General features: G+C 40.6%; 1 protein-coding gene across 1 annotated transcript in view; it reads left to right on the plus strand.

Moving 5' to 3' along the window:
* The window catches only part of AIG1 (androgen induced 1), a 119,743-nt gene that overhangs the window by 25,142 nt on the left and 71,461 nt on the right, over positions 1 to 23,140 (plus strand). The window contains exons 2-3 of the mRNA XM_026039192.1: positions 9,792 to 9,947; positions 17,823 to 17,924. Of these exons, the coding sequence (XP_025894977.1) occupies positions 9,792 to 9,947; positions 17,823 to 17,924 (258 nt within the window). The remainder of the gene's footprint in view (positions 1 to 9,791; positions 9,948 to 17,822; positions 17,925 to 23,140) is intronic.

Consider the following 23,140-nt stretch of genomic DNA (forward strand, 5'->3'; position numbering starts at 1 on the left):
GTTCACTGTGTGGTGCATGGACAACAACTGTCAGTTAGAACTGAGTGGGCCAGAGCAGAAAGCCCAAAAGAGCAGGTCAGTACGTTTGAATTCAGCCAATCTCATGTGAAGCTGCATTTCTCATACTGAGAGGTGGTCTGGACCTGGGAGCTCACTGTCCTGCCCCAGTGGTTTTGATCACTAGTGCTAAAATAAATTATAACCAGATTATAAATAAATGGGCAATGTGTATAAGCCATCAACATTTATGGACGTTATCTATGGGACCRGCATTTTTGTGTTAGGAGTTTGGGGCCAGAATATTGGGATGTACTTATTTATTAATTATGTTGGGAAGAATATGTGTTTTGCAGTCTCTGAGTACCGCGTATGAAATCTGGTGGTGGTATCGGATACGTGTATGTGGACACATGGCTTTACTCTCTGGCACAATGCCTTGAATCTGAGTGCGGTTTCAGCATGGACAGCGCTSCTGGTGGAGAGCTCTCATTTCCGTAGAGACTTTTTGGTCCATTGTTACACAGGCGTTGGTGCAAATGCTGGCTGAAGAAACTGGTTTCTGTGGATTTTCTGCCKGAGGCAACTAGCTGCTCCTGCGGACAGTCCCACAGGCCGGTCAGTGGCTGTCAGGGTCTCTCCTGCAGGCATCCTCACAGCAGCACGTTCACTGCATCCGACCAGGCGCCCTGGACTGGCGCGTGCTGAGTTCTTACCACCCAGCTGCCTCGTGTCCCCGTGTCACCAGTCCGGTGCGTGCCTGATCCGTTTCCATTGACTACTTAAAAGACCAGTTCAGATGGCTTTAGGACAGCAGTCCTAAACCTGCCCTGTTCAGTCCTCAGCACATGTGAACGTGCAGATAGTGCCTGTGGGCCGAGCAGCCGGTCTGTGCCAGGGCGGAAGCGCTGGGCCTGTTCCAGGGCTGCCCGGCTTCCCCGCGTGGGTCGCGGCCCTGCCGCGCGCCCGGGCGGGCGGTTGCCTCGCGGAGGCAGAGCCTGCCGAGCTCCCAGCTCCATGGGCGCGGACGTGCTCCCAGGCCGCCCGGTGGGCCGGGCTCCTCGGCTATCGCTGGTTATCTGTTCTCCACAGAAACCGCCCAGGGGAGTTCCCGGGACTGCCCGGGGAGTTCCCGGCATGACTCAGCACACGCTGTTTATCGGCACTGCCCTTATCCCCAGCGGCTCCGCGGTGGTAACTGCAGCGCCAGTTCGCAGCGCATGACACCTGCCTGGCGGACACAGYGGTTACTGGTAGCCCTGGGAGGTTYGGCTGGGTGCTGCTCGTTGCTCCGTCCCATAGGTGACCTACCCAGCTCTGGTTAGGCCACCTCTGCTGACRGGCACGGATGCCTTTGCTGTGGGTCGTGCTGCCACATGTGGTGGCATGATTTTTTGTGCTTTGCCTGTCATGGAGAGCCCAAAACACCACAGTTGCTGTTGGCAGCACTGGTTTCCAGCGCCATAGGTCTCACAAGGATAGGGTGTATTTTTTCTGGACCTATCTGCTGCTTTCTTAACTCCTTCAAGAGATGCCGTTCTTCTGTCCAAGTCCAAAGCAAAACTTGAAGAACTAAGAATCAAATTCAGTGTTAYTCCTGTCATTGGTGTGCAGAGGAAGGACATATTAGTTTACATAACAGCAGACATGATGCTGAATGTCTCTGTATTTTTCAGACAACTGGGGAGCTTTCCCTCCCAGGATCTCCACTGATACGATTCCTGGGCTGCAGAGACTTCCTATAGTTCTCCCTGTCCCAATTTCCTGCTGTCTCTTCCATCCTCAATACATTTTCTGTCTTGGTTTGCTTGTTCTCCAAGCATAGAGTCTGGCACAGGTATTTTTAAATGAATAGGGGATTTTTGGAAAAGCATTAGTCTGAAAAACAAAGGTACTTACAAGTGAAGTAAAAATTTAAAAGATTTCTTCAGTCATAGCGTTGCTCAAAATCAGAATTTGCTGTTCAGTATTATGAATTAGGGTTATGAACAATCAAGGTAGGAAAGATATAGTGGACAAATTCTCTAAAATCTGTAAAACTTCAGCACTTGTTAACACTAGTTGGTTGGCACAGCCAGATGAGCTAGTCAGAATTAAAGTATCTATTAGAAAATTTTGAAAGATGCAGTAAGATAAAAAAGATCTTTGAGAAATACAAACAATGAGAGCTGCAGAAGAAAAACCATGTTTATGTTTGGCTGCATTTGGAGGAAAAGAACAGGTCTGCGCTATTTCTCTAAGAGACCTGGGAGTGTTTTCCTAGTAAGCAGTCAGAATAGCTGTCACTGTAAGTAAGAGCGCATAACACATGAACAACATCATGTCCTAATGACCAGGGAGGTGCCTAGGTCCAGCGCGCTTGAGTTCATTTCCTGCATCCCTTGCTGACTTGCTGTGAGAAAGTGACTGCCTCACTCCTCTGTGCTTCACTTTCACCAATGGAAAGTAAAGAAGAAAATCCTTAATTTCCTTTGAGACTTATTCATGGGAAAGACAACGTAAGCAGAGAAGCATTATTATCTGAGACCGAAATGTCACACACCCAGTGAAATTTGAAGATTATCCTTTTCGTAGTATTTAATTTAAATTCAGTTGTCTTATGTTGGGGGGTGTTTTTGTTTGACATACAAGGAACATCATGTTTTTTCTGAGTTACATACAACTCTGTAACATACCATTGCATTAARTGCTTTGTAAATAGTCTTGCTTTTGAGTACAGTAAACAATGTCAGATCAACTTTCATTCAACCACTTGTCCTTTTTTCCTAGTAAAGCTTGAATAGCAACATCCTTCACTATGATCTAGATGCAAAGCATCCTTATTTTAGTAACAACTTTATTTATGAGTATGTTTTATTTTCCCGTCGTAAATTATCCTTCAGCTGCTGCAGCAGTGAGAAGAGGAAGAGAAGTTGGTCTAAGCAAAAGCTGCAGATTACCATGATCGCAGACGTGAGCAGGTTTTCACAGCGTGGACTAGAGACTGACTTAGCGTGTGCTCTTGGATGGCTGGATGGATGAAGAAGTGGCATTTAGCTCTCAGTTTCCTTCCTTTAACTTCCCTGGGGAGAGGGACRATGGCCTGGCTGAGACAGTGTCACTGAGTAGCCTGCCTTGCAGAACTGGTGTAAGGATTCCTACCTTATTGCTTTCATGGTGCTCTGAAAACAGAGGAATTAAAATATTTTATTTCCTATAGACAGGGTAAGGTTGCATTGAGGGTGATTTCTCAGAAGATTTTAATGCCTTTTCCATTTGCATTTCCATGTCTGTCACCCTATTGCTTAGATGCATCATTCATTGCTACGTATTAATTCAGCAATTTGCCAAAGTCAGCTGTTACCTTATTGATTAAAAGAGGGAAGAAATAAAAGGAAAAGCAGTGACACATAAAAACTTCTATGTAGTTTTGTTTTCATATTCGATACATCAAAATTACTTCCCCCTAGTGGTTTCCGAACACCATTTTTAAGCATTAAAAAATGTGGTGCAGTGCGGAAATTTCTAAAGAAAGGCATTGCCTTGGGAAACTTTCATTTTAATCGAATTCAGTTTCTTTTGGGGGGTAATACACTTGCAAAGTTCTAGGGACTTTCCAGCTATCAGAAACCCTATCCTAAAGCTCAGTTTAGCACAGACAGCTGCAGAACAAGTCTTAGCTTCTTAGCCTGCTATCCCAAACATTGTCTAGAGAGCTGCCATTCCTGCCTGCCTTGCTGGCTGCAGGGCCACTGCAGGGCCACTGCTGAAGAGACACTACCAATCATGCTGAAATGTGTAAAATTAGCAGTTAAGCCAAAATAATGACATAACCTTCTGTGCAGTGTATAATCCTAATAAGATTAAGGTTTAGCAAAGAAAAACATAAAAGATGTAACCTAATAAAATCATAATCTATTCTGAATAAACTGTATTATACATGTTTGCTGAATGGATTATGTAAGTTTAATGAAATTACACTGTCTTATAAGCAGGATACAGTAAGCAGTAATGGCAGCTTTTCTATATGCAATGCAAGAAAGTAAGGGAGAAAATGGGCATTATTAGAAAATTAGTTTAGTCAAAACAATTTAACATCAAAAAGATAAAGATGAAAATATAATAATAATTTATTAAATGATGCAACGATGACCTTAGTGCATCTTTCAGTGTTTTAGGTAGAGTTTAAATAAAAAATCCTGGCATCTATAATTCAAAAATATCCAGAAAGTTAAATTCAGTTTTTAGAGGAAGAAGGAAGGAAGATGGATATGAGGTTGGATAAAAGTGGATAAAAGTACAGCCAAAAATTATTAAGATCTGATGGAATTTAACACTCAGCATCTGGTCAAATTTTTATTTATATTGGTGTAGTGTATTCTGTGTTTCTCCATCCCATCCGTCCACATGATGTGTGGTAGTGGAGTCCGTGCTGTTCGCGCTGTTGAGCCAGATGGCATCTACTCTGTCATGCTGATACTGTGCTGGAAATGTCATCTATGCAACACAGCTGAGACAGAGGAGCACTGTAAAACAAATTCCTCCATTGTTGCCCTCTAAAACTTTTTTGGGGCAAGGGGGTTACCCATATAAAATGCATACCTAAATATGCTATTGGACTTTAATAACTAAAGCATTTCCAAGCATTTTTGATACTTTAACAATTTTCAGCTTATTCTGYTGTAGTGGGGAATAGTACATGTCTTTCTAAAAATACTAATAATAGGTACTGCTTTTAAAAGTACTTTARCACAACCACATTACCTCTCCAAGGACTGTGCTGTATCTGTTTGGAAACACTGACCAGAGAGTCARGAATTGTATGGTTTGAGACTTACCCCCCACCTCAGTAAATGTAACTTAATAGGGATTTTTTTCATGGGTAAAGTGGAGGGAGGATGGAGAGGGAGGGCAAGGGGTGGCTGCAGGATATGGCTCAACTGCTCCGTCCTCAGCAGGAAGAAGTTTTAAATGCATCTCTCCTCTTGGAAGCACAAAGCTGTATTTAAATACATGGCTATATCCTCTTTCCAAAGTTTATAGTACATACTTGCCTACTGGATCTTAAATAATGTGGTACTTGCAAAAACTAGACCCAAGAATCAAACAACRTGTAATAAAGTAATAATTCCATAAAAGATTTCATTTTGTTGTGAGTGTGTATCTGTAAATTCTCCTTGGTTTAAAATGAGATTGGTTACATTTGGATGATCCTCRTAGGCTTTAATGAAAAAGGCTGCAAGAGTTCAGGTAGAAAGCATGTTTCTATAAGCTCTGATTCCCGTCGTATAGCTAGATCATGAAAATAAAGTTAGGTCTCCTTTCTAATCCTCATGTGACATCCTGCTTACTGGAGCCTTTCTTTCCCTCAGCAAAGGCTGTGAAGAGCAAGCTGGGGTTTATGGGATGAGGGCAATGCGAGGTGTTTGTAAGGCTGCCCATCTCTGTGGAGTCTGGGCACTTGCCAAATAACAGCTCTTCTGATAGAAAAATTAAAAAAGCGTTTTACTAGTCCAATTTAAGTTTTAGTTTCGTGTGGCTGAAAGAGAAAGCAGAATTAGCTATTTCAAGATTCCTAACCAACAAATATCCAGAGTCAAATGCACCTTTGTCTTACTCTCTTTTGGTTCCCTGGTCGCTTTCTTTCTACTTGTTATGTTATATGTTTGCTATTTGCAGAGGACTGGCTATTGATGAGCAAGGTCTATAGGCATCCCCAGTGCTGGAGAAGCTTTTCACATTGCTGAAGCTTCAACAAGCTGAGGGATCTAACYTGGCCACAGAGCTGCAGTCTGCAGAAGAAGATTGCTTGCAAACTGGTACAAGGGCTGGCCTTGTGCCCCAACCTAAGTCAACTAGTGAATCTCCAAGAGTGAGGCTGTGCTTCCACCTATGCCTTTAAAATACAAGTCTTCCCCATTCCTTGCAAAGAAGTATTTGCAACATTTTTCTACGTGTTTGCACTTCAATTTTAATTCATTGTATATGTAGTAATTTGATATATTACAGTGACTTGTAGTTTAATACTTAAAATGGCATTGGCCCTTGCTTTTATTTCTCTCTATCCTTTGTTTGTCCATAAATGCAAAGATTTGTTTTTCCTTATCCAGTGTTGGCATTGCTTCTCTGATACGATGATTTGTGCTTGACTATGTAGTTTTGTTCAGCTTCTGCTTGCTACTAAAACTAAAAAAATGCAGAGAGGGGAAAGGAAGTGACAAGAATAAAAGTAAAATATCTGTGGGTAATAATAGGATGGCTGTGGACAAGAGGAACCAGTATCTTTATGCAGATTGAATAAAGTTATAGCCCATGGCTTCCTTCTGTAAACCCAGTGCCTCTTCTATAAAACAATACCTTGTTACTCTTGACTTACCTGCAGGTGTTCAAAAGGAGGCCCTGGGTCTGAAAATGGGAGGTAATATTAGGGTTTTGTGGAGAATGGTGGTAAGAAAGAGGTTCAGGTCCCTCATGAACCTTTCACCTCTGTTGTGCAGAATTTACCCTGAAGGGCAGAGACTTAAAAAACCTCTTTCAAGCCATAAACTACCAATAGGTGCATGTTATGCTTTCCCCGTGCCAGACCCACGAAGGATATAAATTGTTTCTGGCTCTGGCTGTTCAGTTTATGTTGCTGAGACTTCTGCAGGTCTGGAGGTCCTCAGTTTAATCTAGATGTTGATAGTTGTCAGAAGAATATTCTTACACATTCTAGAACGAAAAGAAAACATTCTAACTAATGTAAGTAAGTTGTTTGTGTGAGTAAGCTAGAARTGTCTCTCCCTGAACACTGGAATTTTTTCATTGGTCCTCAATGTTCAACAGTTCTCAGTAAATATGTACTCTTTTCTTTCTTCTTGTATAAATTTTATGGTACTTTTTCTTTTCCTTTTTTCTTTCTCTTTTTTGTTTTAAATTGTTTTCATAGAATAGTTTACTTATACCTACTCTTTAAAATCTTGGGTACTTTCTTTCCCTCGAGGAATTTGCAGTTGTTCACTATGATATCATTATATTTTCCCTTGAAACACTGTGTTCATAACAGTATAATGGGAAGAGAAGTTATTCAGTTTATGATTGACTAGTGGATGTACCATTTCAATTCCCTTGGAAAGTGGGTGTGAGGCTGTTTGAGTCTATGTTACTCTGGATAGATATCATTTCAGGGAATCGTAGTTAGAGCTGCAAGAAGTCTGTTAGTCACACGTCCAACCCCTGCCAGCGCAGTATCGTTCCCTGCAGTACATTATTGAATGTTTTGTCCAATATCAGTTTGAGTGACTCAGGCAGTGAGGCTTCCACCACTTCCTCTGAGAAACTATTCCATGGTCTAATAGARTTCACTGTTAGGAAATATTTCCTGGTCCTCAGCCTAAATGTTTTACGCCCAGATTGATCTCATTACTCGTAGATACACTTTTATTTCAGTGCTGTCTTAAATCTTTTTCCTTCTTTGGCATTCGCACTCTTGAGTGAATAGCAGTTATCGTATCTTCTGTTAAGGAAAGCAAGTATTAGTTAGAAATTAGTTCTTCGAATTCCGTCTCTCCGAATGGGCCATCTGCTTGCTAGAAAAAAAGGGCTGAATATGGGGAGTTTTTTTTTCCTACTATACTTTTGTTTCAAACACATCACATGAAAAGTGCATTACAAGTTCATATGATTATGTGGCTCCAAGGAGTCCCAAATTTTATTTGAAATGTCTTTCAAGAGTAATGTGGAAGCTGATAACTTTCCCAACCATTCATTTGAAATAATGCCCATTCCTAACTCAATGCACAACCTTCRCACTAGCAGCGTGCCGTGTTCCGTGGCTTCGGGGAATGTTCTGTGGATGCTGCTTCCTCCGTGTGCTGCGCTCTTTATCCCGCACGGAACAGGTATCTGCGTCGCGGAGAGCRCAGAGCAGGGGCGGCGAAAGGGCGAGCGGCTCCGGGGTGTCGATGGTGCCACAGGGTGTTCAGGGTCCTTTGGAGGTCCGTCGCTCGCAGCTCGACAGACAGAACTGGCAAGTATTTGCTGGTCTCATTCTGCCTGKTGGCCTCGCGGTGCAGGTTATATAACGGTTGCTGAGGCTGCGAATGTACTTTGTTGCATCCAACTATTACACTTTTCTGGATTTATTTCTAGTAGTCAACATCTGTCTGGGATCGAAGGGTCCAGTATTATGTTATTCTMATTTCCTCAGTTTTTCCCCTCCCTCCTCGTTCTTCCCTAACGTATTCCAAATTTGGGACCACTATCCTAAAAGTATTTTTAGTGATACTAATTATAGTTAAATTCTGCAAAAATATTTGCAAAATAAAATGCATTTTTTTCCAAAATGTGGATGTCTCCTTATTTTTTATGGATGATCTGTTGCTTGCTTTGAGGTCCTAAACAGAAGAGCACTTCAATTTACAATTAGACTTTTAAACTAGTATTCCATTAATGTTTTAAAAACGTATTTTAGGCATATACTTAAGCTTTTTGGTGAATCAGTGTACAATTTGGGAGCCCTGCCAGTGTCTTGCAAATTTCTTACCTGAGATTACCCGATGTGTGTGAGTTTGTGACCCAGGCTTCCATCTAAGTGAGTAAACAAGCTCTGAGCACTTCATCTGAACTGGATTGAAAAGGATGAGCAGGTCAATATGCTCTTGAGCAAGAACATTCCTGAGCTGACTTATTAAAATTTTACTAAGGCAGTTAGGGAAGGAGAAAGCAGTGGCCAGATGGAGATCAAGTGAATCACAGAATCACAGAATGGTTGAGGTTGGARGGGACTTCTAGGGATCAYCTAGTCCAACCCGCTGCTCCAGCAGGGACACCCAGAGCACGGGGCACAGGGCGGCATCCAGGYRGGTYTGGAAGATCTCCAGAGAAGGAGACTCCACAACCTCCCTGGGCAGCCTGTTCACATGAACCAAATGAAAGGGTTCAGATTATTAAATTACCAGTTTAATACTGTAGGTAATCCCACAACATCACAAGCAAATACTTAAACACAAGTGCAGTGATGAGTAAGTGACAGTTTTCCATCATGAAACGAAAGTAGCTTGAATAGCTCTAGCAACATTCTTGTTTTACTTCTGTTATCTGAACTGAGCTGATAGCTCTGTCCAAACCTTTAGCGCGTGGTGAGTTTAATTGAAAGTCTCAAAAAAGTTTTTCACTTCTGAGTGGACTGTCTAAGGCAATGGGAGGCCTCAGAGACAGCTTCAGACACAAGAGAATGATCCTCTGTTCTTTTCCTTTGCCTCTACTTTTATTGGCAGAGTTTYCCACTTTTTCCAGCATTCTGATGGATACTGTGGCTTTGGGGCCCTGTTTTTTGAGGCTAAGGAGAGTTAACGATTATGGTCTGGTCTTCACTAAAGTGGAAGTAGAGAGCTCCACATTGGGAACAAGCCCTCTGCGTACCCAGAGTCCTCCAGGAAAATGAAGGACAAGACCTGTGGGTAATGGGCATCAAACCCACTATCAGCAAATTAAGTTTTTAATGCTAACTAATTACYTAATTAGCACATTTACTGTGCATTGGCATCCTCATCAAAGCATTTGTTTTAGTACTCTTAGAATACAAATATTTTGAGCAACACATTAGAAAACTAAATGAAGTGAACATATGACTTACCCCAATAATTCTCAGTCTAAGAGCACAAGTGCCTTGCATTTTATGTGAACAAATCCTGCTCGTATTTAAGTGATGGATATTTTCCCATTCCCCATGTCAAATCAGCACTGGCATCCTCACACGTGCCTATCTCTGTTCATGTTCCCTACCAAGTGGTGGGTGTTTTCACTCTTTGAAAATCATTTTTCTTTCTGCACAGGTTATCCAGGCTGTCTTTTTTGGTATCTGCGTATTGACCGACCTTTCCAGCCTTCTCACCAAGGGGAATGACAGCCAAGAGCAAGAAAGGCAGCTGAAAAAGCTCATTTCCCTCCGCGACTGGATGATGGCTGTTTTAGCTTTCCCCATTGGAGTGGTAAGTGTGGTGGTAACCGGCTCCTGTCTTTGCTGAACTGGGAGAGCAGTTGCTATTTACTGCCTCTTTTGTGGCTGCAAGGCTTTTTGCACCTCCTGGCAAAAAACGATGCAAAAAGAGAAAAAAATGGTAAAGATAGTTGTACTGCTCTGTATTTATCCAGCATATAAGGGATTACTGATGTTACTAAAATTATTTTTGGTTCATAAAATGAAAAATGGAAGTTTACAATAGGACCTTGATTGTACAAGTCATTTCAAATGTGACTTTTACCAATAGGATCTTAAGAGGCAAGCTGTGCTTTTTCAGTGTCTTGTCTCATCATCAGTAGCAATAAAAGTGCTGACTGAGATGTGTTTTCACAGTGTTACAGCCTGACTGGAATTCAGAATTTAAGTCATACTGTCATGGACAAGAAGGGAAAATAAAATCTAGATTGCTCTGTATTAATCCTACAGGGCATTCAGCACTAACAGAACAAAATGGGGGAGGAAAAGAGAGGCTTTGTCAGTAATGTGAAAAAGCAGAATACAGACAGAATTGAATAATACATTTTTTTACAGGTCTCTTTCAAAGTGAAACTATTCTTTGGTTCAGTTTCTTCTCTACTAGGACACTGCAAATTTCTTTCAATACAAAAAGTGCCCAATGTCTTGAGAGGTCTCATACCACACACTGAAAGCATTTTAAAATTCAGGATTTCAAGGGGTTTTATATAAAAATATGATCTGTACAAGTCAATTCTATATTTAGTACCCAAAAAAATAATCTGTACCTTTAATTGAAGTATTGCTTTATTGGAATTTGGGATCAAACTATTTCTAATTTTTAGTCTAAGTATACAGTAGTTCAAATTCAGTCTTTGGCATTAATATTTTTTTTTTGTCATTGGAGGACTACTAGAAAACTATATGAGCCCTCAGCACTCGCACTGTTTCACAATGGCCGAACATCCGCTGTCAATTAACAGCTGACAACATYGTAAATCCGACATATTACTGTATTTTTTATATGTTTTTCTACCAGAAATGCCTCATTAAAAAGAGATTTCACTCTTTATGGGGGATTTCACAATATGTGAAGAAATACAGAGTATTTTAATAAAGCTAAAGAATACAAAACATATGTGAGACACTGTTCAGGTATTTCCTTCATAAAAGACCCAGTTGGTAGCCATCACGTACTGACTCGCGCGCCTCTTGGGCACTGCCACCCTTCTCACTGCCTGCAGTTCTCTGGCCCAACACCTATGTCAGCTAATACAATTAGTAAAAAACTATGACTAAACAGGCTTGCAAATACGATTTTTATTTGTGCAGAGATACATGATATATTTGTGTTTTAAGGGAGGCTGGGAATTGTGAAGTAGTTGTGATTGTGATTGGGAACAGATGCTTTYTGTACTGTGTTGATACTAGAAATGAAATAAAAGAGAACAACATCACATTATTTATGTTTATTTAAAGCTTTTAAGTGCCTTTTTCAGTYTGTAAGTGTAAGCCTTTGCATGCCCCAAACACCCATTTCCCCAGCCTTTTTGGTTCTCTTGCTAGTCCTCTCATGCTTTCTATGACATTCAGGATTCAGGGATTCTCCSCTACTTCTATTTTAGCTCCATACTGATGTCTGTGTTGCAATATTTCTGACCTTGAAACTTTTCAAGATCTTTGAGAATCTCAGCTTCTCCTTTTCTTGGCAATAGTGAGGGAAATTTTGCGCTGTAGTCTGAGCCTTTCTTTCATGCTTTSTTTCTTTTGCCACTGATAAACAAGCAGTACCTGCTAGTCTTTTCCAGCGCTGGAGGTACTGCTGCAACATCTACAAATTTGCAGTTCCCGAGAGACACTCTGCATACCTGGAAGCTAGCTCATTTCCCAACAGTTTGCATCACACACAGAACAACTTCAATTTCACCGTAAATTCTAGAAAATAGTAAGAAGGGCCATGCTTATTGAACACATACCCCTCATTTTTAGAGCTGACCTTCCCATAGTGAGCGGGAGCAATTGTTCACCACATATTTTTTCACTTTATTTTATATGAAAAAAGAAATAAAAGAAGCCTCGAAAGGTTGTGTTTTTTCTTGTTTCTTCTCCTTGCTACTGGGAGATAAAAGAGCTTCAGAACATGTTGCTGGCTTCAGTAAGCTGCCTGAGGCCAACGTTTCTGAACATCTGGTCCCACGTAAGCGCAGCTCCGTGGCGAAACTCGATGCTCTTTCCTTGCAGTCATCCCGTTGCAATTGCTGCGCGCAGGAGCCTGGGGTAGGACCATGGTGGGAGCAGGACGTCACACAAACTGACCTGCTCTCAGCGGGGATTTCTGCCCTGGCACTAGGGGTAGGAAAAGTCCTACGCCCAAGGGGGACAAAGTCAAAATGTGGAGTTTGGTTGATTGGTTGGTTTGTTTGAGAATACCCTGCTTTGTTTTCCATGGAATTTCTCTGTGGTTTTGAGTAGTGACATGGTGGAATCTTAAAACAGAATGATTAAAAGATACGAATAAAACCCGTACTGAGTTTGTAATGCACCAGCAGTGATCATGCTTAAATACTGAAGATTACCTTAACATTTTTATTGCTCAGTGTTCTATACAGGGCATGTATAGGGAAAAATGCAAATGCTAGGGGAACATTTTAAAGCCTATTAGCTATTTTTTCAAGAAATAATCATTTTTTTCTTGATTTCCTACTACCTGAAACCCTTGAGACCCTTGAGAAAAGAAAATAGATGAGAAAAGGAGGTTCCACTCCCAAGTCCAATGATGTTCCACTCTAATGATGTATAAAGAAAAAAGGAAACAAAATAAAGCTTTTCATTTCCAGTGCTTCCTAAAAAAGTGCTGCATGTAGCCACCTGGGAAGTCTGACCACCAACCTTCTTCCACCTTTGAATGCAAAATAAAAAAAGTTAAAACACAGCTCAAGGCACAGTCTCCTTCGGTGGCTTTGCAACAAATGAAATCCTGCAAAATCTTCTCGGCAAATCAAATCTCCACAGTGTTGTGTAGTGACTTGTATATCTCCAGGGCTCAGATAAAACTGAGCTGCCAAACTACTGTTAGTTTTAGGAACACCAGATAATAAACATGATCTTTGAAAGACCTAATGAGTACTGTTTGCCTTTTGTTACTCTTTCTAAGAAAGGTCTTAAAAAATGAAGTCTCAAATTAACAGAAAAAAAAATTCTATGCAGTAAAGCATTACTTCTAGAAAATCTATTTGGACAGCATTTACAAGCTTTCTTTCTTTTTTCTTTCTTATTTTATTTTATTTTTTTTTATTTTTTATTTTTTATTTTTTTAGTGTATTATAAGGTTAGGCTACTATTCAAAAGACTGAGAAATCAGAAAATGTCCACTGAAACAAATGCTTGCATAGGCATTTAAAAAGCTCACTACTATTCCTCATCTATCCTGGGTACACCTACCACCTCTTTATCAGTGTAAAGAAGCTTTATATTGGGAATAATTTACGATGTATAAAATGGTCTTTGTGAAGAAAAGATGAGCTTGTAAGTCAGYGCCTGTGTCGGTGGGTTTTTTTTTGGACTATCCCTTCTTTTCTGTTTGTTCAGCAGGGGTCACAAAGGTGCCAAGTTTTCATATCTAATTAATATTTTGTGTAAACTATATACAGTGTTATCAATATGTTTCTTGTAATTTTTTCAATTCAAGAGGAGGGGGAGATAAAATGGTCATTTCTAGGTTTTTAAGCCTGCATTTAATACAAGCAGGTAGAAGAAGAAGAAAGAAAATGGGTATTGCTATATATTAAAATAGAGACTACTGTCTAGAAAATCACAAACGGCGCAATTGATATTTTGTATCGTGTAGCTTTAATATCTCTGTTTCGATCTGAGACTAAACTGACAAGAATGCACTCACTTTTTTTTTTTTATTCTACATTCATGTTTTAAAAAATCTATGATGCAGAATAGATAGAGGTGCCTCCTTATCTCAAGTAACACTCATCAGAGATCTTACCCTGACTATAGATGTGCAGGCATTTCCCACTGTGTCTCGTACTTATCTTTATTATCCGACCAGCATACAAAATACTTTCATTTCAATAATGAAGAGGACCCTGCCAAAATCTTCCGAGTTTAGATTCTGCCGTCATCTGGGCTGAAATTGCAACTTGCAGTGGAAAAAAGTAACTGCTGAACTGTCTCCTGCAAGGAGAATCTTCCCTGATTTTCAGCTGCTTCTTGTGATTTCTTTAACTGGCCTTTGCCACATTCAGGTGCTGAGATTTGGAGCTGGCATGGGTTCTCACCTAAAGCCAGTTTGTACTTACTGGAGTCAGCTGTTGATAGCACTTTGCTCCTATATGTAATGCTTTTAACCCTCAAAGATGCTCACAGCTAATCTGTTTATGCTCATGTTTAACCACAGCTGTCTTGGGAGACAGCCAGAAAGGTTGCCTCTAACTCAGTAACAGCATTCTTAGAAATGTTGTTCAAGGTCAAAAGGAATGTTGTTCAAGGTCAAAGGGTTTTTTTCTTTGTCTCGAAACCATCCAGGAACTGATTAACTTTGCTGTACAGCATAGCTAAAACCAAAACTAAATAGTGCAGGAAAAAACAGAGTTCCACTGGGTTCGCTGTTTGTTTACGTAAGATTTCTAGTTTGGGCTCATGTGAAGCAGCAAATGATGCAATTCGTTTTGCTGGCTTTCCTCTGTTATTTTTTTCTTCTATTTGTGGTATTTTGATAAAACCATTTGTTTTTCCTTTTGAATTACCAACCATTTTCCAATTAGTTCTTTAAAATTTCTTCCTTGGTAGTGCCACATACTCTCATGTCCTTCTGTGAAGCTTTGAAGACAGAGGGCAAAAACTGAAGGATTTTTTATCCTTAATAGAGTGGAAAATGGAGTGTTGTTTTCAGCCTCCTATTTTGTAGCTGTGATACTCTGTGACAGGTGACCTTTTCCATACTCTCAAACAATTTGCAAGGCCTACTTGCAAATTTGAGGTTGTTTTTGGTCTGTMATGTCCCTAGAATAGGAGAAGCAGGATAGGGTAAGTGGTCTCTTTGGTTCTTTTGTATATTGCTTAACCTCACACTGCTTTGCCAGGAAGATAATTGCTGCCTTTGGAAAGTCAACAGTGTTAGGGGACCTCCGTGCAGAGAAGCTCCAAACCAATTGCCTTTTTCTTCCCTGAAATACAGTCTTTGGGTCTGTCTAAAGAGGAAGTGGAAGAGTGCATCGTATCCTTTTGTCTTGGGATGAAAAAAGAAGTATTAGGGTTCCTGAAAGACCCAGCACATGTGGAGATATACAAGTCACTACACAACACTGTGGAGATTTGATTTGCCGAGAAGATTTTGCAGGATTTCATTTGTTGCGCAGCCTGCTCAGCTCAGTGATCCAGAGCAGTAAAATGACACTGTCCACAGCAGCACTGAATTGTGCCACAGGGAAGATGTGATCATGAGCACGATCACGAGCACGGGGGTTGCAGTTCTGAGTGGGCCTTACAGAGGCAGTATGGAGTGGTAGCTCACTAAATCCTSGTCTTCTGTTATATGACTGCGTGTGATCTAGCCAAAACCCGAATAAAATTCTGCCATACCAAGGTAGAAGAATACTACCAAGTGTGATTTAAAAGTACCAATCCAATAGATGCTTATGAATCAAAAGAAGAGTAAAGAAGTCAGCTGCAGCCAAGGAAGCTCGGTAGCATGTCCTCATTATAGTTCTTATTTTATCCAAATGAACTAATTGTAAAAAAGTGCAAGTGAACTGTTCAGGATTGGACGGGATCTTCTCCAGCACTGTCCTCTCCAACACTGTGTTTTTTGAGCACTTCCTTTACCTTATGTCTACCTTGCGTGCTCTGCTAAGCAGCATGTGCCGTCTGTAGCTCCAGATGGTTGCAACCAGCTAGGTTGATCTCATTCCATCCGTTGGCTGACGTCGGTTAGAGGACAGATGGCATGTCCCCTCTTTTCTTACGTTTACCTTCTTGGCWAAGTCTATTGTTTTGTTCTGCTCCTCACAAAAATCACAGGTCAAAACATGCCAGCTTGTTGTATTCACCGTAATCAGGGTCAGCTTAGGTGAATTTCCTTGCTGCAAGGCTTCCTTTGAAAAAAAAAACATTATCAGTCTTGGTCTTCAAATACCTGGGAACCTGTTATTATATCCCCGTTGGTCTTAGCAGGTTCTCAGAGATCCGCTGTAATAATACAGGACTTCTAGGAAGCCGCTAGGGATGAGGATACTTTGCTTCCATTTTCCCTGCTGTTCAGCTATTCATACTTTGGCGCTTATGTGTCAGCAGGTTGCACAAAAGCTATGCTGTGCCACTGCCAACACTGGCCCAAAAAAAAAAAGACTTCTTGTGGGGTACTTTACACTTGCAATATTTTTTGGGCTGTCCATCATCATCTTTTTTTTCTTTCCTGGCATCTGTGCACTAGTCAAAGGGTCCAAGCTTAATCTGAGCAGGCAGCAGTAGCCGTCACAACAGATGGACAAGCGTGTTGGAAACCAAGAAGCTATGTACTGTATGCGCACRGCGGGGACAGCGCCGTGGGGCAGAGCACCCCCTCAGCTGCCGGCCCGAGCGTGCGTGTYTGCGGCCAGAACAGGGCGCCACTGGTGAACTGTAACCTCCAGTTTAACCTTCCGGTGTCAAAACCATACGAAACAGCTTGCCCCCACACTCTCACACCTACTAGGAGTTTGCTGGCCTTGCTGTGCTCACCCTGCATTTCTTCCCTTTTCTCCTGCCGTCCATCTGCCTGAATCCTAATGCGTCGGAGCAGGATAGGGAGCGGGCCGAACAGGATAGGGAGCGGAGGGGCCTGCGAGCTGGCGGGCGGATCTCGCTGTTGTCTCCCAAACTCGGGCATGCCACTGCTGTGCAAAGGTCTMTTTATACCTCCCCAAAATTGGCGGTGAAAAACTCCTGGCTCACCTGGTTTTACTGCTGAGATCAATAGGCCGTTTATTASCAGGAAACTATGAGCTTAAATTCGAGGAAAAATGGCGATTGTGTTTTGATTAGAAGTCTACATGTATTTTGACTGTAAGTCTGTATTCTCTTGAGCAAAGGTAAGCTAGAAGTCATGTTTCTCTTAAAAATTTGTGTTTTAATATTGTCTCTGCTTCAAACATTGGGATATCTTTAAGGATGTTGTGCACTCTTTGGCAAAAGCTTAGGCTAGTGCACATTCTGTCTGAGTCATCTGTCCTGTCCTGTCCTGTCCTGTCCTGTCCGGTCTTGTCCTCAGCTTAGAGGGAGTATTGATTTTTCTTTCAGCTCCTAGTAAATAGTCTCTGACAAAAGCCAAGGCAAATTTCATATTGAAAATGAGCAGGATACCGGAACTCATTTTCTGTGGAACCCAGTCCATGCATTATGTGCAGAATACTTCAAGGGTTTTTTTTTTTTAAATAGCTCTCTTATGATAGCTGGCATTAAAAAGTGCAAAGATTACACAGTCTATAGACTGCTGTTGGGGTGAATGCCCTGTAGTTATATGTTCTATATGTCTATATGTTCTAAGTGAGATTTACCTATTTTTCCATTTGCTTTCTCTGCTGTTAGTGGTGCAACATTATTTATGTGCCACAGCTGCTACTAAAATACAGAACTCAGTTGTAACTTGGCCACAGGCACATAAGTCAAAAAATGTTTTTTTTTTCCAGGCTGAATGTCAAAAGAAAGAAAACAAAATAATAACTCCCGTTAATGCAAAGAATCTGCACTGTGGATTAAGGGAAGATTGGACTGAAGAGCAATCTGTGTCTATTCACAAATCATTTGCTAAATGCCCAGTTTTGCTGTCTAAACTGTGTAGCTAATTGCTCAGAAGTGTTCATATAAAAAGTGTCTTTCTCTTTTCTTCTTTTGTTTTTAGTTTGTTGTAACAATGTTTTGGAGCATCTATATCTATGACCGGGAGCTGGTTTACCCGAAGCTGCTTGATAATTTTATACCAGCATGGCTAAATCATGGAATGGTGAGTAAACTGATACAAACACTTCCTCCCATAAACAAACATGTAAGACGCTGACTTCCATGTGCTTGACTCAGCACACACAATTAGAGCTAATCCCCACTGAACTGATTAAGGAACATTCCTGGTAAGCAAAAGAAAAACTTTCCCTTCCTTGGGTCTTTGAGTCATTTTTGAATCTGCATTGGTTTGAAACAACGTGGGGATTTACCATGTGCCTGCTACATCCTCAGTTAATTTGGGGGAAAGGGCTGTTTTCTGTGACAGAATACCTCTCCTACAACAACATCATGGTTATGAAGAAAATTAATCAAAAGAGTCTCCCCAGCAAATTAGATGTTCCAACTGATACATCTGGCCCTGAAATGACAGAAAAACTTAATTGAATGGTAAAGAATCATTTGTGGTAAGATTTGTGATAAAAACCTATTTGTTAAAAATGCTGAATCTTGCAGTAAGACTGTTCAAGAAATCTCGGTATGTTTTCTGGGTTTGTTTGTAGAAAAAAATCCAAATAAGCACTAGGTACTCAAATACACCAATCTTGTGTGGCAGAACAGACTTTTTTTTTTTAAGTGTGGAACTTTGTGCAGTAACCCAAAGATGTATCAGTTCTAAAATTACTGCATCTGTAATCATTTGAAGTAGTTTAATGAGAACAAAATGGACCTTCTCCTCCCTCTATAGCAAGTGGCAATGACATATCTGTCAAGTGGGACGCTCCTCTCCATTCTGTGTTTACAGGGTGGAGGAAAATTAAGACCACACTTTGCCRACAGGTGCTCACAGCCATTTGTGCAGTACTTAGAGCTGAAAAGTTTTGTGCTTGCCTCACATCTTACCTGGTTGCACCTCTGCAGGATGTTTTATTATGACTTTGCTGTCGCTATCAAGACAAGGCAAATCATTTGGCTGTTACAGAGCTCATTCTTCAGAATGTAAACATTGTATCAGCACCAGGTCAAGATTCATCCACTAACAYTGAGTAGATAAATTGCCCTTTGTGAAATGGGACAGATGGTATTGCTGCTTATTTATTCTCTGAATTGTGTCTATAAATTCTCTAAAAGAGCAGGATGAAAGTTACTACTAGAAAGAGGAGCATCAGCTTTGGCTAGATACAGTACTTTCTTTGGAAAGGAGTAGCATATTTTCGTGTGGCGCTGAGCAGTGATTCTCTTACAGTGTTAGTTCAGACTGTCCTCCTCTGAGTTTTGAGGKTGCACATTTGCACACATTGATTTCTTTTTTTTTCCTCACATTGCCGATTCTGATGACCTTTCTTCCAGGTGACATTCCACGTACTGAAAGTGCCTAATGTAGAACATTTTCTTCATTAATGTCCATTGTGAAGTAGTTGACCACAAATGATCCTGTGTGTTCAGGAAGCCTTCTCTATGGCACAGCTAAACTGCAGATCAAGCTCATGTTGTTCTGTAGACATGTTTACCTGCTGAAATATTTGAAGGTGTTTTTTGCTTGAAATTTTTAGACTTAGTAGAGTCAACTGAGATGAATTGTACACAAGCATCTTAGACATTTTTATTTTCCAATTGAAATATTGTAGAAGGCATTTTTGAAAGTCTTTTGTAAAGGAATTGTTTGCTGTGTCAGTCTCTATTTATCCAAGTGTTCCTTCCTCTCGGTCACAGGGGAGGCTTGTGGCTGTTGGGCTTTTCACCACCTTTCAGTCTAATTCCTTTTGATGTTTGAGCCATCATTTTATCTTCACCAGCTTTCATGCTAATTAATTCTGATGCATTGCCCATCATAATACGACGGAGTTTAGGGGATGAGGATGGAAGGTGTGGGGAGAAACCTTTTCTTCATAAAATACCRTAAGAATACTAGCACTTTATTTATTAGCAGAGTTACAGTTGTGACTAGGAAATTTTAGGAAATTTGACTGGGAGTATTCATGTTAGAGGTGCCCTTGGTGAAAGGGTAGGATTTCTGGCAGTACAGTTTCAGCAAAGTCAGAACCCATGACCATTATTTTTACTGGAATAAACATTCATTTTCCTCCTTTCTTGCACATTTAGACAACGGTTGCACCAATTCAGTGATAATTGTTCCGAACCCAAGAATGGTTGTGCCGGAGCCTAACTTGGTGAAACAAAATTCGACGAGGAGATTCAGTTCCCTTGGCAGAATGCAATCTGTGGGTGAGAGCTGGGTGCTTTTGTTACGGCATCGCTGCTGATGTGTCCCCGTTCTCTGTGAGCTTCCCCTGCAGCTCCTGGTGCAGCTCCTACTGATCGGGGCTCAAATGTGGCTTCACCTGTCAACGCTCTGTCCAGGGTTTTTTTTACACTGCTTTCCCTGAAAATGTTTTTGTTAGAAAGCAAGCCAAAATAAATGGAGTAAGTGGAAAATTTCAGGCAAAATAAGCAAGTTCCACACAGAAAAAAATCCCCACTTTTTCATATTTTTAAAACTTTATGACAGAAATATTATTACCACATATAACAAGTTGCTCAATATTATCAATCAATATCAAGCAATGTCAGTATTATACTGAAAAGCCTTCAAATCAAAAAGGAATAAAAAGCCATAAAATATGTGTCACTAATAATAGCAATCATATTTTTATTAGATATATGTACATCAAAATACTCAAGAGTATTCATATATCACAACCATTTGTCTCAAAGGGATTGTATTGAAGATTGTATGAAAAATTGTTTAAGTGGCTGTCCTGATTTCACTGCATTGGCCCAGGCAGAAGTGGTTTGTGCAGCACTGTGTGCACAGCTTTGTTTGGTTATAGTAATGTATTGTCCTCTTTTTTCTTCATCCTCTTTATTACGTCCTCACTGCTAGAACATTGTCTGTAATCATATGGAAATATTTTCTTGCATACACACATTTTCTTGCATAAACACATTACCATATATTAGTAAAACTTGGAGATAGGACTCCTCTTAGCAACCTTTTTCTTCAACACCTAAAAGTTTTCTTATTTTAAACAGTTCCTCTGTAGAAATGGAAAACATAAGGGAAATGAACTGATGATATTCTAGCTTCCACAGAACCCTGCAGTCTCATTACTGATATTATTTATAAAGTTTTGTAGAAACACAGCAAGATTCATCATTGCATAGAAGGATAAAAGTGAGAAGCTTCTAACCAGAATGTGCTATCCTGTCAAGAGTTGTATTTCTATCATATAGGCCATATAAGTTAGCAGTATATCATTCCTGTCTGCAGAAGGATCTGTATGTGCTAAGGGGTACTTTGTGGTACCAGATGGTGATTCATAAATACAGGTTTGTGCATTTGTGGAAGTCACCAGGATTAGAACAGTGATGCACTAACAGTGCACTTGCAGTACAGTGCCCCAGGATGATCCATTCCTTCATCTCAGTGAGCTGATGCCTTCATACCCTCTGTGGCCCTGCTACACTGGGTTTCACTGGACAGCATTTTCTCTTCTTTCATGGTCGCAGAACGACTTGAGAAATCATCAGGGCAATGAATGCAAGATTGCTGTTGATTTCAGTAGAGGAAGTTTTTCCTCTCTGTTTATTATGTGGAGACCACATCTAAATAGCTCAGATTAAGCTTCTATCACTAGAAATAACTACCGATCTAAAAAGAGTTACCAGGTTATATCAAGGGCTGTACCTCAACCTAGGTCTATTTCTAAAGGGTCAGATTTACTTACTTTCTGTATTTATCACACTGTGCACAGGTAGAATTAATCTTTGCTGGCTGCAGTTTTGCTAAATTACTGAAGATGGTTCCTGTCTGCCTCTGTAGAGCTGGAAAATTGATTACTGTATGGATTACATGCCACCACAATGTATAGATGCATTTCCTATTTTCTAGTGTATTTTCTAAGCTGTTTACAGGAAACAAAGGCATTGCTACAAAGACAAAAGTCTTTGTATTTGCCCTATCCTTGTATTCAAGAGCATGCGTGAGAAGTGGGACGAGCAGAATGCAGACAAATTACTGAGATGCAGGAGCCTGCCCGAATGATTCCTCTCTARCATCTCGCACGGGGTGCCCCTCTCTTGTTCCTGCTGTCTGCTCAGCTCAAAGTCTGAAACCACTGGAGAGCGGAGTGGATTCCCTCCTACTCCTTATCCTGCTGCCTGCCACTTCCTGGCTGCCTTAGATTCCGTGGCCTTGGCTTCTGTAGTGGAGTTCTTGAGAAAGCCTCCATAAGAGGTCAACATGCCATTTAAAGACTATTTTTATACGATGCACTGCGCCCTGGGAATTTCTAGAAGAGACTGATTTCTAGAAGAGACTTAGCCTTTTTCATGATTTTGTTTCTAAATCTATGTTAAGACTCTCAAGGATGCTCCATTTTAAGTGTTCTTTTAAATTTCTCTATATCTCTTCATATGTGAGATGTGGCAAGTGGTTCTCACCGATGACATAAATTGTAAATTTTTCTGATAAAAATCATAGGAAATATGTGATATTATCACAACCTTCATTTCCTGCAGAGTCCCCAATACTGAATGACTGTTATCTAAGCATCTATCTGATAGAAAGGATTGCAAATGATGTAGGTCACTTGAGAAGCCAGAATATTTGCAAACCAGTAAGAATAATGTTGCCGGATTTGTACACTTGCATGTTCAGGCAGCAGTTATGCTGCTCCTTCTGGAATCTCTCTTCATTATCTGCCAGTTCCACAGCAGGAACAGGAATACGCTGGTACCAATTATCCCCATGCTCTGGGGAGACAAACAGCAATAGCATAAAAGCCTTTTGTGATTTTCCTTTACTTATGTAAAGTGCTTGGAAATTGGTTGTATGTTAGGATTAGTGAGAGCACAGTAACTGAAAATTGAGAAAGGCTTCTAGACAAAGATGACAGAATTGTGAGAGTGACGTCCTCTTAGGAAAATCCTTTATCTAATACAGGACAAAAACAGCTTTTTTTTTTCAGATAGTAGATAGTCAGCCTTAACAATGTTGTGCTTGTGCCAGAGGCAACTCTACATTACAGTAGGTTGCAGATAGCTTTCTAACTAAACACAGCTGTTGAACACTTCTGGTTATTTGTTATTTCCAGTAATCTAGAGGAAACACACAAACAGCCTTCCTAGGCTTAAAATAGGATGTAAAACATGGCATTGGGGAAGCTCTGTATAAATCTCTTTGAGTATCTCATTAATGCTAAACACTCCTATATGTGAGCCTGACTCTAGAAGTGAGCATTGCACATGAAAGTTGGGAAGGGTCTCCCAGATCAGATG

Source organism: Nothoprocta perdicaria, unplaced genomic scaffold, assembly GCF_003342845.1.
Source record: "Nothoprocta perdicaria isolate Ctin4 unplaced genomic scaffold, notPer1 scaffold_221, whole genome shotgun sequence".
In the NCBI taxonomy this organism is placed as follows: Eukaryota; Metazoa; Chordata; class Aves; order Tinamiformes; family Tinamidae; genus Nothoprocta; species Nothoprocta perdicaria.